A 13,234-nucleotide genomic window follows, 5' to 3' on the forward strand; every position below is an offset into this window, starting at 1 on the left:
TATAAAGTAATAGAGGCCCCCCAAGGAAGCAACCAGGAGAGCTGATATCCTGTGGGCCCTAGGACACCATAGCCCAGCCTGACACTCTCTCTTCAAGGACAATTCCTTTTCTTTCCAATTGTTATGGAAAAAATTGTTCAATGACTTTCCTTAAAGCCTGATGAGGAAGGCTTATTCAGGGCCATTGAGATAGGTCCAGGGATCACTGCAGTGGGGTCCTGCAGCTGGGGGAGAGAGATTGGGCTCAAGGCCAAATATAGCATGGACCAGTGGGGATTTATGGCCAAGGAGCAGTGTGTGTGTGTGTGTGTGTGTGTGTAGATGAAAATCTTCCTGAGCAAACATGAAGGGTGAGGGGCATTCAGGCCTAACCAATCTAATAGGACTTTTGTGAAGACTGGCCCCCTGGAGGATGGTGGAGGATGAGGAACACCCACCAGGCAGGAGGACCAACAGATATCTAGGGTAGGGCTTCTGGCTAAATGCACTGGCAAGGTTCTTTGGTAAAACTGGATTTTACCAGGAAGTGCACAGATGGGTCTCACAGAAGAGCCAAGGGTGTGACTCAAGTTTGGCTGAGCAAACACTCTTTGTCACACCCTGACCCCTTTGTCCCTTGCAGGCTGATGTTACAGAGCAGGACCTATTGGGAAGAGGGCGGGTAAGGGAAAGAAGGGGGTTCTCCCAGGTTTGACTTACTACATCAGCAAATTAGAAGTTTGATAGGTGCAGGGAGATTACCTGGAGGAGGGCAGAATACAGAACAGGCACGTATAGAGGGAAGGAGACCTCTGCAGAAACACCCCTTGCTGGGGGTGATACAGCACAGGGTGGCAGGGGTATTTCTGCCAAAATGGAAGGTAGGTTTTGTGTGTGTGTGTGTAAACATCCATGTGAGTGCTGACCAGGAGAAGCGGGACTTGTGCAAGGGCCAGGAAAGTCAAAACCTTCCTGGAGGTTCAGAGAAGGACTAAACAGAAGCCTCAGAGAAGGACTGAGGTTCCTTCTCTTTCATGCCTTGTTGCTTGGCCTGGGCCATAGAAATAAAAAGGAGGTATGCAAACCATTGTGTCACACCTGCCACTTGTTAGGCCCCTTACCAAGTGTTTCCCATAATTTTTTTTTTCTTGTGACAACTCAGTGCTATTATGTGCAGTTATCTGGATCAGCTCAGAGAGGTCAAGTAACTTGCCTAGGCTCACAGCGTAAGCTGCACAGTCTGTACTGGGGCCAGGTCAATCTGACTCAAAGCTGTGCCTTTTCTGTTATCACCTGAAGGAGAAAGTGAATGATTAGAAAGAAGGGGAGACAGACGCCAGGCACACAGCTCAAGATTGGGGCTTTCTCTCTAGTCTGGAATGCACCAGAGCACAGTGGGCAGCTAAGAATGATATCACTGAGAAGTCAAGGTGACAGCCCAGTGTTTCTCACTCCCTATGCACAAGGTATGAATTCCTCCTTCTTTCCCCAACCATGGGGCAGCTCACTGTCCAGTGGAGGTGGAGAATGTTCCCCAATAATTCTAGTGTCTCCAGCCACATTCAGACATCACCCTGTTTGCCAAGTCTGTATGGAGGTGGGGAGGGAGCAGAAGTGGCCAAGGCTTAGAACTGGACCTGGGAGGCAGGGTTTGAGGGAGATGGGGGAAAGACAGATCAGCTGCTGCATGGGAAGGGTTTGGCCTTTCTTCTGGGCGGCTAGCAGGATCAAGGGTTTGGCACATGGTCACTGGAGTGCTGAGGGGTGATGCACAGACCCCAGAACATGAAGGCTCAGGTGGGTGGACAGGCAGGATGGCAACCAAGGTTGGCAGACACCACCTGGGTCCTACACCCGGTATTGGCATGAGCGAGGCAGGAGGGAAGGGAAGGGCTGGGTACATCAGAGGACCCAGTGTCTGGCCCAGGCAGGACCTCGTTGCAGGAATGAGGGAAGAAGGCAGCGGAGTCAGGTCTCAGAATGAAGCCAGTGTCAAGTCGACCCAAGAGGCTTGTGCAGAGGCCCACACCGCAGTTGTCAAGGTCACTGCCAGTGACCTAGGAAAGGCTTTGCCATGGCTCCACCTGGGGCAGAGGGGCCAGCAGAGCTCAAGAGCTGGCAGACCCCATCTGATAGACAGCACACTGTAGCAAGCTGGGCATTTTAGGGACCTTAGGAAGTCTAGGTTCAGAAGAAGACCTAAGGAGTCCCAGGAGCTTGTGACATGGGCTGGCTAATCCCCTATTCATTGAAAAAGACAAATAAACTTTATCCATTCCTTTTTTGCACCATCCCCAGTCATTCCTCGCCTGGGAGGGGTCTGAGAATCAGTGCTTATTTAGTGATGTCATCAGAGCAAGGAACAAGAAGAGACATTCCTTCATTTTACTGATGGGGAAACTGAGGCCTGGAGGGGTTCAGACAATCCTCTGAGGTCCAGGAGCTCAAGAGAGTGAGGAAGAGGCGAGGCTGCTGCACCCCTCTCCACCAGTTCTCCTTTCCTCTGCACCCCCACCCATCTAGGCTCACCATGGTAACTAAGTCTCCTTCAGCGTGGGAAGCAGTTACCTAGCAACTCCCTATAACCAGGTCAGAGCTGGGGGAGTGAGACACCATGTGCTGACTCTCTGGGGAATTCAGACATGTAGAAATGGGATTGCCATAAATGACCTTGCACAGAGCCCTACCTGGGTGTACCTGGGTAGGAGCGGGGCAGTCTCAGCGAGTTGCTGGGACTATGTAGCCCCCAGGGCTGGCTGGGACCTCCATCCCCACAGCAGACATAGGGTTTCCCTGTGTACAGCACTAGTTCTTTTGAACAGTATGGAACTTTCCCATTGACTTGCTGGTGTGGATATGGAATCCATGGAGGAAGGCTGATGGGGGTGGGGAATGTCCAAGTATGTCCACGTAGGCATTTCCATTTGGGGCAGGGAGCTTCCTCACACTGCCTTCTTATTCCTTAATTATCTCAAGAAATGTTTATGTAGCCAGGTCATAAAATAAGTGGCTCTTTCTCTAAAAGTCCCTCTACATTGGGTTCTGACAGCACCCCCCCCCCCGTCTGCTTCTTCCTGTGGGCAGAGCCCTGTAGGGTCCTGCCCCCTGGTCTGAGTCAACTCTGGCATGCTCGTTCTCTAGGAGATGGTTTAGTAATGGCAGTCTGGGGACTGAAGCTAAAGGGCTTCTGGGAAAAGTTTTGCTCACTAATTGAAGTTGGGAGTGAACGTGCCTCTTCGTTTGACATGGCCATGTCTGCATGTGACGTCAGGCACTGCAGCATATACTGCAAAGGGATGCCACTGAGCTGGAGAATGGCGTTGCTAGCTACTGACTTAAACAAGCAGGAACTGCCCCCTCGGACACCTTGTTCTGGGAGATCACAAACCCCTCATTGTTGAAGCTGCTTTTGGTCCAACCTCCATTTCTCACCTGAGGCTCATTCCCTTTCCACCTGTCTGAGTGGCCTTTCAGTAGATGTCTAGACAAGTCTTGGCATTAAAGATGAAGGACTGAAAGGAAACAAGTCTCTCTCTGAAAAAATCAAAGATCTGACTCCTCCATTCTTGTGAGTTGGAACTCAACTCCACGGGCAGCTGCACGCCCAGCTTCCAGCAAGTCTGAGGAGGCTCCTCCCTGGAGAGCCCCGAGGCTTCCCTGCATCCCCACGTCCAGGACAACGCGTTCAGGCTTCCATCTGTTCCCAAGAGCCAGCTGTGCAGTCTTTTCCCAGCTTGGAGTTTGGTGATGTCATGTCAATAGCTTGAAGACAGCCATGGTGGGAGTTGTTCTTTTTAAAGTAAACTTTTTTTTTTTTTAGAGCAGTTTTGGGTTCACAGCAAATTGGAACAGAAGATACAGATGTTTCCCAGGTCCCCCTACTCGCAAAGCCTCACCACTATCAGCATATCCCAACAGAGGGGTATATTTCTTAAGACCGAAGAACCTGCAGCGACACATCATGATCACCATGTACGTTCCATGAATTTTGAAAAATGTACACTGACCTGCCCTCACCATCAGGCTGCCTACCCAGTAGCTCCCCTGCCCTAAAAGTGCTCTGCTTGTTCATCCCTCCCTCCCCCCCATCCTTGGCAACCTCTGATCTTTATATTGTCTTTATAGGTTTTCCTTTTCTAGAATGTCAGGAGTTGGAATCCTATCCTGTGTAGTCTTTTCGGGTTGGCTTCTTTCACTTTGGGATTTGCATTTAAGATTCTTCCATGTCTTTTCTTGACTTTATGGTTCATCTTTTTAAACAATCCTATTCCCTGGTCTGGATGCACCACAGTCTGTTTATCCATCTACTTACTGAAGAATGTTTTGGTCACTTCCAAGCTTTGGCAATTCTGAAAAAAGCTGCTAAAAATGTTGGTGTGCAGGTGCTGTGTTTGTGTGGACTTAAGCTTTCAACTCCTTTGGATAAATGACAAGGACTGTGTTGCTGGATTGTATGGTATGAATGTATTTATTTTAACAAGAAACTGCCAAACTGTCCTACCGAGCAGCTGTACCATTTTACATTCTCACCAGCAATAAACCAGTGTTCCTGCCTGTTGTTCCACATCTTTACCAGAACTTGCTGCCATCAATGTTTTGGATTCTGGGGAATTCTGTTTGGGAATTCGGATAGGTGTGAAATGTTATCTCATTGTTGTTTTAATTTGCAATTCCTTGCAGACATATGATGTTGAGCATCTCTTCATATGTTTCCATTTGCATATCTTCTTTGATGAGGTGTCTGTTTGGGTCTTTTGCCCATTTTTTTAAACCAGATTGTTCATTTTCTTATTTTTGAGTTTTAAGGGTTCTTCATATATTTTGGGTAATAGTCCTTTTTTGGATTTGTCTTTTGCAAATATTTTCTTCCAGTCTGTGGCTTGTCTTCTCATTCTCTTGACACATAGAATTGGCAAATGATACAAATCAGGGCTGTCTCAGAAGATTGGTGGCCAAACCGCTACCAGCATACCACATGTCAACCATTGAACTACTCTCATGTCGGAGGCAGATCGACAAGGTCAACCACGGCACTGGGATGGCTTCTGGCAGAGACTTTGAGTCCTGAGGTAAGTACTTCAAAGTGAGTGACCATTGTCTGGACCCAGGCTGCCCAGTAAGGAGCCACCAACCACGTATGTCTATTTTGCTAATTGCATGAGCCACATTTCAAGTATTCAGTAGTCACATGGGACTAGTGGCAGGGCAAATACAAACTTTTTCACCATCTCAGAAAGTTTTATTGCACACTACTGGTCTAGACAAAAAAAAAAAAAAAGTGGGAGAAGTCATCCAGGGCAAAAGGATGTGGGAGACTCAGATCTCTGGAGCTACAGCTAGTTCAGAGAGATGGAAGTAAAGTGTGCTTGGGAGCAGAGATCTGGGAGATGCGACTGAACAAACAGGCAGCAGACAGATCACAAAATGCCTTTAGTGTGAAGCTAAGGAGTTTAAACACCAGCCTGAAAGCTATGGGGAGCCCTGAAGGATTTGAACAAAAGCCTGATGTCATCCGCTTTGCATGTTAATAAGATGTCACTGGCAGCAGGCGGAGGCTGGATTAGAGGGGCCCAGCCTGGAGGCCAGAGGACCAGTGTGGAGATTACTGCAGTTGCCTGGGAGAGAGTAGGAGATGAGGCAGTGACTGTGGTGTGGGCATGGAGAGGACAGAGCGGGGGAAGTGAAGAACCTGTGACTGACTGTGTTGGACCCCTGGGAGGTGCTTTGTAAAGACGTGTTGATTTAATGAATGAATTATAGCCGAGTCCAGACTGTACAGCTGAGCCCTTCTGGTTATCTGTGGCACAGATGAAGTGGTGGGGGACGTTTCTTTCCAGCTGAAGGAGAAAGATTTACCAGGAAGAGAGAGAGACACGAGAGAGATGGGGGGAAGGCTGGCATCCACCGTTCTGTCTGATGGAGAGAGGGCTCGGGACGGAAGAGGACCAGTAGAATTCATGGAAGACATTGAGGGGCGCTGGGCCCACGCTGGTGCCTTTCAGAGCTGGGTGCAAGCCATCCTCCAGCCCACCCCTTACCCGGTCCTCCAGTTCTGTGGCCGGCTGGGCAGCTTTGGTGTCCTGAAGGATGAGGCCACTTCCCCTGCAGTTCAATGCAGTGCATAGCAGATCACAGCATCAGGGAGGGTGTCACCAGCAAGGGACACCCAGGGCAGTAGAACACAACCCCAGGAAGAGGCATGAGCAGACGGTGCCCAAACATGTGAGAGATACCAACCTCCCTCTCTGGGACTCTCAGAAGTCCTGAAGGAGAATCTGAGGGCAGTGGCTAAAGCTACTGTAATCAGACCGTGGTTGTTAATATTACCTTGTGTCTGTAAAGCCCGAGACGTTTGGGTTACAGAATGAATGGACAGATGAGACAAGGCAGGTTTTGCTTGTTCATTTATTAGACATACATTTATTAAGGCTCCATGCTATGCACCATGGGAGATGCTGGGCACACAGTGGTTTACAAGCAGCCGATCCCTGCCCCACGGAGCTTCCAGTCTAGCAGTCAGATAACTCAGTCTGAGTCTGTGCTGTTCAGGAAAAGCATGGGATTTGGGGTCTAGTCTATGGGGTCATGGGGGGACTATTTGAGGCAGTGACATTTAAACCCAGGCCTGATCAAGAATTCGCAGGTAAAGACAGAGGCTGTGTGGGACAAATCCTGGGCCATCTGGAGGCTGAGAGAAGGCCAGTGGTTCAGGGACATGAAAGAAGAGGACAGGCCCCAGAGGAGGCTGGAGAGGGATCCTGGCAGAGGCCAAACCTGGCAGGGTCACATTAGGACTTTGGGCAGTTGGAAGGAGAGTGATCTGATAAGATTAACTTATTTTACAAATTTCACTCCAGTGTCTGTGTGGGAAATGTATTCGGGGCAAGAAACAATGCAGGGAGGAAAGTATGGAGGAGAACATTGTTGCCTAGGAGGGACAGGAGGCTGGCATGGCTGCGGTGATGAAGTGGTGGAACTTGAAAAATGTATTTTTTTAAAGAATTGAGACAATAAATCTTTTTCACACACTGCTCTTGGTACAGACAGGCAGAAACGTCGACTTTAGACAAGGCAACTGGCAAATATTTTGACAGTGATAATCTGTCCCCACTGTGGGCTGTTTTGCTTGGGGTTGTCGGAGACCCAATAATGTCATGGAGGCCCATGTGCCTGTCTCACTTATTGCCCCCATGTGACGGGTGTCAATTTTATGTTCAAAGATTTCCTAAGAAGCTTTTGCAATGTTTTCTGTAAACTCTGCTCATGTTTAAAACAATTACTATTAGGAAATTCCTGTTTGTCCGAAAGGTGTTTGATTCCTGGTGAAGATGAAGATAAGTCACTGGGCTGTCAAACATGGATGATGTCATAACGACAGCTCGGAATTGGGTCTGTCCCAAAATCAAAGTGACGTATTCATTACCAACGAAGAGAAATGACTGAGTAGCCTCAGAAAAAGAATCCAATTTGATTTTTCTAGCTGTTTAGCTCACTGCCAAGTTTCGCCCTTCCTGCTTGCTCAAGTGCAGACCCCGCCTGCAGCGCCAGGGAGCTGGTTAGAAACGCAGGACTGAAGCGGCTTCTGCATTTTAACAGGGTCCCCAGGCAATTTGCAGGCCCTTGAAATTTTGAGAAGCAGGGGCCTGAGATCATCCCAAGGCCATCTGAAAGTGGGTGGGCAGTGGCAGGTGCCAGATCATTGAAATGCAGTGGTCCTCAGTAAGAGGTTAGCAAAACCCAACTGGTTGAACAGGAACTGGTTTTTCTCTGGAAGTTCCCTGCTCCTAAGTCATGTACAGTGTCACAGCCCAAACCAGACACAATGTGCTGCATGCTAGTTGTGTGGCTGGTGAGAAGTGCTGGGTGGACATTCCCCTGGCTCAGGGGGACAAACTGGGGTAGAGGGGAGAACAACACTAGTGGCTGAGGAGAGCTGAGCTCCTCCTGCTCCTGTTCCCCAGTGGGGACAGTGTGGTCCTTGTCTTCTTGGCTTGGTCCCTACGAGCCCTGTCCTGCCTGTGTGGGAGAAGACTCCCCTGCTTTCTTCTGGATTGAGCCACACTGATGAGCAAGGCAGGGCACCTTGATAGAAACACTCCTCCTGCTCCCACGATGGCCCTTTGGAGAGCAAGACACCCTGTTCCCAGAGTTGTGAAAACTGTGCTCACGCGGCCCGCTCATGTGGTCAGCCTCTCCAGGCCAAGGCCCCTGCCAGCGCTGGGGTCCTCCCACTCCCACCTGGGGGCTGGGCCACTGGGCAGAGCAGAGCCATGGCTGTGTTGCTGACTTCTTCACGGTGTGTCAAGGCTCGAGATCTAGACCAGAGTCACACCGCGGCTGATCCTCCCACAGAAGCAGACAAACGGATGAAGTTTGTGGGCTGTTTAAAGCATATGGTTTGCAAATACTGTAAAATCAAAGAGTCCTTCTGGCTTTTATTTACCATAATGTTTCCCATTACCTAGCACCAGGAGAGCTGATGAGGGCGCTATGCATTGGCTCCCCTTCTCCTGCTTGTTTTTCTGGGGTGTCTTTGCTCCTTGCCTTCTTGGGAGTCACCCTTTCCCACCTGCCTTGGCCCCTCCCTCCTGTGCTGGCTGCCCCTGGCCTCATCAAGCTCACCCTTCCTGTCCCACTTAGTGTCTTGCCTTGATCCTGCCTTTGCTTCCGAAGGCTGCGGCCTCTCCTCACTCACACTCTGCTTCCCTGGCTGCTTCCAGGCTATTTTCTCTTCCCTGCTAGTCCCCGCCACAGAGTCCCTTTCTTCCCCTTTTTCTCTAAAGGGAACATGGGGATCAGAGAATTGTAGAATCAGAGTCACAAGGGACAGAGCTTACACTACACCGGCAGTCACTTCTGAGTCAGAAGCTCTCTTTTATCATCTAGAGCACACGGGGTGAGGAGGAGAAACAAAGGAACGGGGCCCCACCGTGCGCTCTCACCAACACCTTCAACGCCACCCCTTTTTCTCCTGTCTTAGCCCACAGATGCACATGCTCAGGGGGAGCACATCGGGTGCACATCGGCACACACATCGGCACGTGTGTACACATGCATGGGCAGGCGCTCTCTCTTTTTTCCCTCAGTGTCCTCTGCACAGATGTGTTTGCTCCTGGGTTCCACAAAGCAATGCACTTCCTCTCTGGCCAGGTTGATCTGAGTTTCACACCCCCGGGTCGAGCACTAGGACACACGACTCTAGTTTGAGGTGACAAGGGGGGACAGTGATAGTGGGGTTTTCTCCCCAAGTGCAATTTTTGGGAGAGGGGAGGCCAGGAGTGGTCCAACAGTCAGATTGAACAGGGAACTAATTTCAAAGCCTGCTCCCACCCAGGGTCATATTCAATCCATCAATTGATCTATCGATCCCTAGTCAGGCTTCTCTCTGGGCCACTGGGGCAAGATGTCCTCAAACACAGGAATCAAGAAAAAATGAGCAGAGCCCTGAAGAAACACCCTGAAAGCCAGAAAAGAATGATCCTCAAATTCAGCATGGTCAGCCAGGGCTTCTCCAGCACTTTACAGAATCTAAGATGCAGCTTCCTTTGTAGCTGGAGAAACTGAGGTCACGTCCAGGTAAGCCACAGGGAGCTATGGAAAATCCCTCCACCTCACAGCTTCAGCTCCTCACAGAATCCCGTGTTGGAGACGCCCTCTCCAGACAGCCTATGAAAAGATCACCCAAGGAACATTGTTTGGGGAGGATGCATGTGGTGGCTGGGCATCTCCAGGAGGCCAGCCTTGCACAGCGGGGACTCTCCCACGCAGCTGCTCCTGTCCTTGCCCCTGTGAGCTCCTGTTCAGACTTGCTCGGTGCCCGTGGCCGTGGATCAGCTGCACCTTAAATCTTGATGCAGCAGTGCCCACCTCCTGGAGAATGGGAGGAAAGCTGCCCTGCAACCCTCCAGGTGCGTGGGGCTTGCAGGTGAGCTGCAACGTGCCCCACCACGTCCAGCTCCACCCTGCTGTTCTGCGTCCAATGCTGGGGTGGGGCCTGTGCTTGGCTGCTGTCTGGGAAAATTCCCAAACCAGGGAGGAAGTAGGGACAACTCTTGAAGTTCCAGTTCTCCTGCCCCCTGCCCCACTCCCCCACTGCCTTCTGCACTCAATGAGAGGAGCAAAAAAGAAGCACAGATATCACTCTCCATCTGAGTTCCTTTCCATTTCAACCAACCCAATTGCCCATATAAACCAACTCAATTGCCAATAAATTACTATAATAAAACATGGTGTGGATATGCATATACATGTACGCGTGTCTACTGTATGCATGGTATGTAGTTGTGTGGTCCAGTGACACAGCCAGGATACAGGAGAATTTTCCTTGCCCCGCTTTCTTGGGGATAGCTTCAGAGAGAAAGCTTCCGGTCCCCCCAGCAGGGCTCATCTCATCATGGGTGCCACATAATTGGCGGGGAAGAGGCCCAGTTTGTTGTGCAGCCGGCCGGTCCACCAAGATGGGTTGGAGCTGTCCAGAACCTCGACCACCTCTCCGCTGTGGAATCCCAACTCGTCATCCTCCAGGGCCTCAAAGTCGTACAGGGCCCGGGCCCACCGCACGCGCTGTTGGGGAAGCAGAGATGCTTAGCAGCTGCGGGCTGGCCAGCTGGCCTTCAGAGCCACTGTTCTGCAGAGAGCATGCAGTGGTTCCTTGAGCCATGACCTCCACAGAAGCTGACCCCCTGCCACTTAAAGCAGATGGACATGCACAGCCCTGAAGCTACCTCTTGTTTTGTTTTGCTGTTATGCTGGAGAGAGACCAGGGCCTGGCACATGCTAGGCCCCTGCTCCACCCCAGCTCAGTGCTACACCCCAGCCTTGAGGCTCAGCACTTTTATTCACATTTTTCTCTAATGCCCGCAGGGAGTCCCTAACCACTCTCTCTACATTACAAGGAGGTACTTTTATTTTCTTCAAGTGACACACAGAATGGCAAGCCTTCCAGGTGAGTACAATTGAGTCCTGAGTCAAGACAGATCACAAAGATAAAGGCGGATTTCACCCTGCCAGAGTGAGAGGCAAGAAGCCTGGGGACAGGGCTGGGGTTGTAGCTCAGTGGCAGAGTGCTTGTCCAGCCCACGTGAGGCACTGGGTTCCATCCACAGCACCATGGGGACAGGACAGAGCCAGCCCAACAGCAAGACCAGGAACCCCTGGAGCAGGCACCGCTGGATTCCTTTAGCCCCAGGCCTCACCCCACTCCACCCCACCCCCGGCCCGCTTACCCCTGCCAGCTGGAGCTGGGCGGGGTCTGTGTGTCTCCGATGCATGAGGGCTGCATTCACCTCACTGCCCGCGCCACAGTGCCCATCATTTATGTCCAGGCTGCCTCCACGACGTTCCTAGAGACAGAGGCAACAGAGGATCGTTACCCTCCCGAGCCTTGCTGAGGTGCCATCGACACACCCAGGATACAGGAGAATTTTCTGAGCATGACCATAAACCCTGGATGATGGAGAGAAGGGGAGGGAGGTCAAAGGGACCTTGGATTCTGAAGGCCAAGATGACATTTGCTTGTTCAGTTAAGAAATATTCACTAGGGGAGTCTCATGCTCTCACATAAGAAATGTGTATGTTCTCTTTCCTTAAAAAAAAAAAAAAAAAAGGAGGGGCTGGGGTTGTGGCTCAGCGGTAGAGNGGGGGGGGGGGGTGGCAGCTTCGAGACAATGGATGGTTCAGACCTCTACATTCTCAGGTTTTCCCAGTGTTAGGGGTTCCAGGGTCTGGTTGTCAAACTCTTTCCACCTGGTACCCGTTCGATCCTTTTCTAGTGGGTTTGTTTTTCTCGTGTAATCAAGCTTAAATATTCCATTTTACTGACAATGCCACCTTCCCTTATCACATGTTGCCACACTGCTGGACGTCCCGCCCTCCAGATAGGCCCTGCTGTTGACTTTGTGTGATTCTGCACTGTCATTTACAGCCTGGCAATAGACACCCAAACAGCCGCATTCCAGCAGCACCATGAAAACCAGGCCTGGCGCCCGGCATGTCAGGAAGGAGCGAGGCCTGCTACTCCATGCTGTCACCACTCGTGAATCAGAAAGACTTGTTAGTTTTATTTAACAAACAGTTACCCAGAGCCCCAGACTTCGTATATGCTTGCACTTTACAAATATTAATTCATTTAATACAGTTTAATACAATTTAATATGGTCTCTGTTATTCTGAATGGACATCCTAGTAAGTTAATGCCTCTGCCCATTTCCTGGTTGAAATAATGCACAAGGTCTTGGTTAACCTTTGTTTTCCTTTCTGTACTTTGTGTGCACTTGGCGGGAACACCCTTTCCTCCTTTATAGTTTCTCAGCCTTAAAAACAGCCAGCAGCTTGGAAGGGAGGGTTTTCTTTACTTCCCTAGCGCACATGTTGCTTTAAAAGTCTCAACACTTTTCAAATAACTAGGCTCAACTAGCCCAGTCAATGCCTCTTTCTATAACACCTGCCTCTTATAACCATGTATTTTCTTTTGAAAAATAGTTTACATATTGCATGTGTGTGTGCACATGTGTGAGAATTCACTCACAGGAGGCAGATAACCTTTCTCTTAATATCTATTATAGACCAGATTCTTAGGCAGGCAAGGCTGCAATTGTATGATATTTCATTCTCACAAGAGCCCAGTGAGGGAGTATTGATGTTCTCCCCATTCTCCAGATGAGAAAACTGATACTCAGAATGGTTTCTTCACTTGATTAGGTAATACAGGTAAGTGGTGGCTAAGTCAGGATTTAATCCGGTTCTTTTCTATTAAACAGTACTCTGTGTTACAAATAGTTGCAAGAGCAAAAATTCCAGGTCTGTTTTTCTCCTTCAGTGTCCCCCTGCAACTTACCCCCAAGCCATCACAAAGCTCCACCTGCTGCTTTACTCTGGGATCCTACTCTCTTAGAGAGTAGGAGCCCCCTACTCCCTCCTTGGGCAGCTCCTGAGCTGGGCTGAAAACACATTTCAATGTCTGCAAGTGACAGAATTGTAGCACCCCACAAAGAGTTAAATTCATGGAGGATTTGCAGTGTGATTCAGAATGATGGAAGAGATGGCATCCATTCTATTCTCTTACAGTCACAACCCTCTGGGAAGTAGGTAGCACTCCTATCCCCATTTTGTGGATGAGGAAACTGAGGATTGGAGAATTTTCCAAAGTCACATAGCTAGGAAGTGTTAAGCTAGGACTGAAACTGAGGTCTGACCTCAGGGTTATCCTGCTTTTCAGAACACTCTGGGATCAGCCCATTAAATGCATTTTCTCGGT

The 13,234-nt window shown here is 49.9% G+C and overlaps 1 protein-coding gene across 1 annotated transcript in view; it reads right to left on the reverse strand.

Annotated features, from left to right (window-relative positions):
* Positions 1–6,366: 6,366 nt before the first annotated feature.
* Grap2 (GRB2 related adaptor protein 2) overlaps positions 6,367–13,234 on the reverse strand; it is a 66,636-nt gene continuing 59,768 nt past the window's right edge. Inside the window, exons 6-7 of the mRNA XM_048802980.1 lie at positions 11,205–11,321; positions 6,367–10,542 (exon numbers count right to left, since the gene is read on the reverse strand). Of these exons, the coding sequence (XP_048658937.1) occupies positions 10,363–10,542; positions 11,205–11,321 (297 nt within the window). The 3' untranslated portion in view covers positions 6,367–10,362. The remainder of the gene's footprint in view (positions 10,543–11,204; positions 11,322–13,234) is intronic.

This window comes from Marmota marmota, unplaced genomic scaffold (genome assembly GCF_001458135.2).
Source record: "Marmota marmota marmota unplaced genomic scaffold, marMar, whole genome shotgun sequence".
NCBI classification, from domain to species: domain Eukaryota; kingdom Metazoa; phylum Chordata; class Mammalia; order Rodentia; family Sciuridae; genus Marmota; species Marmota marmota.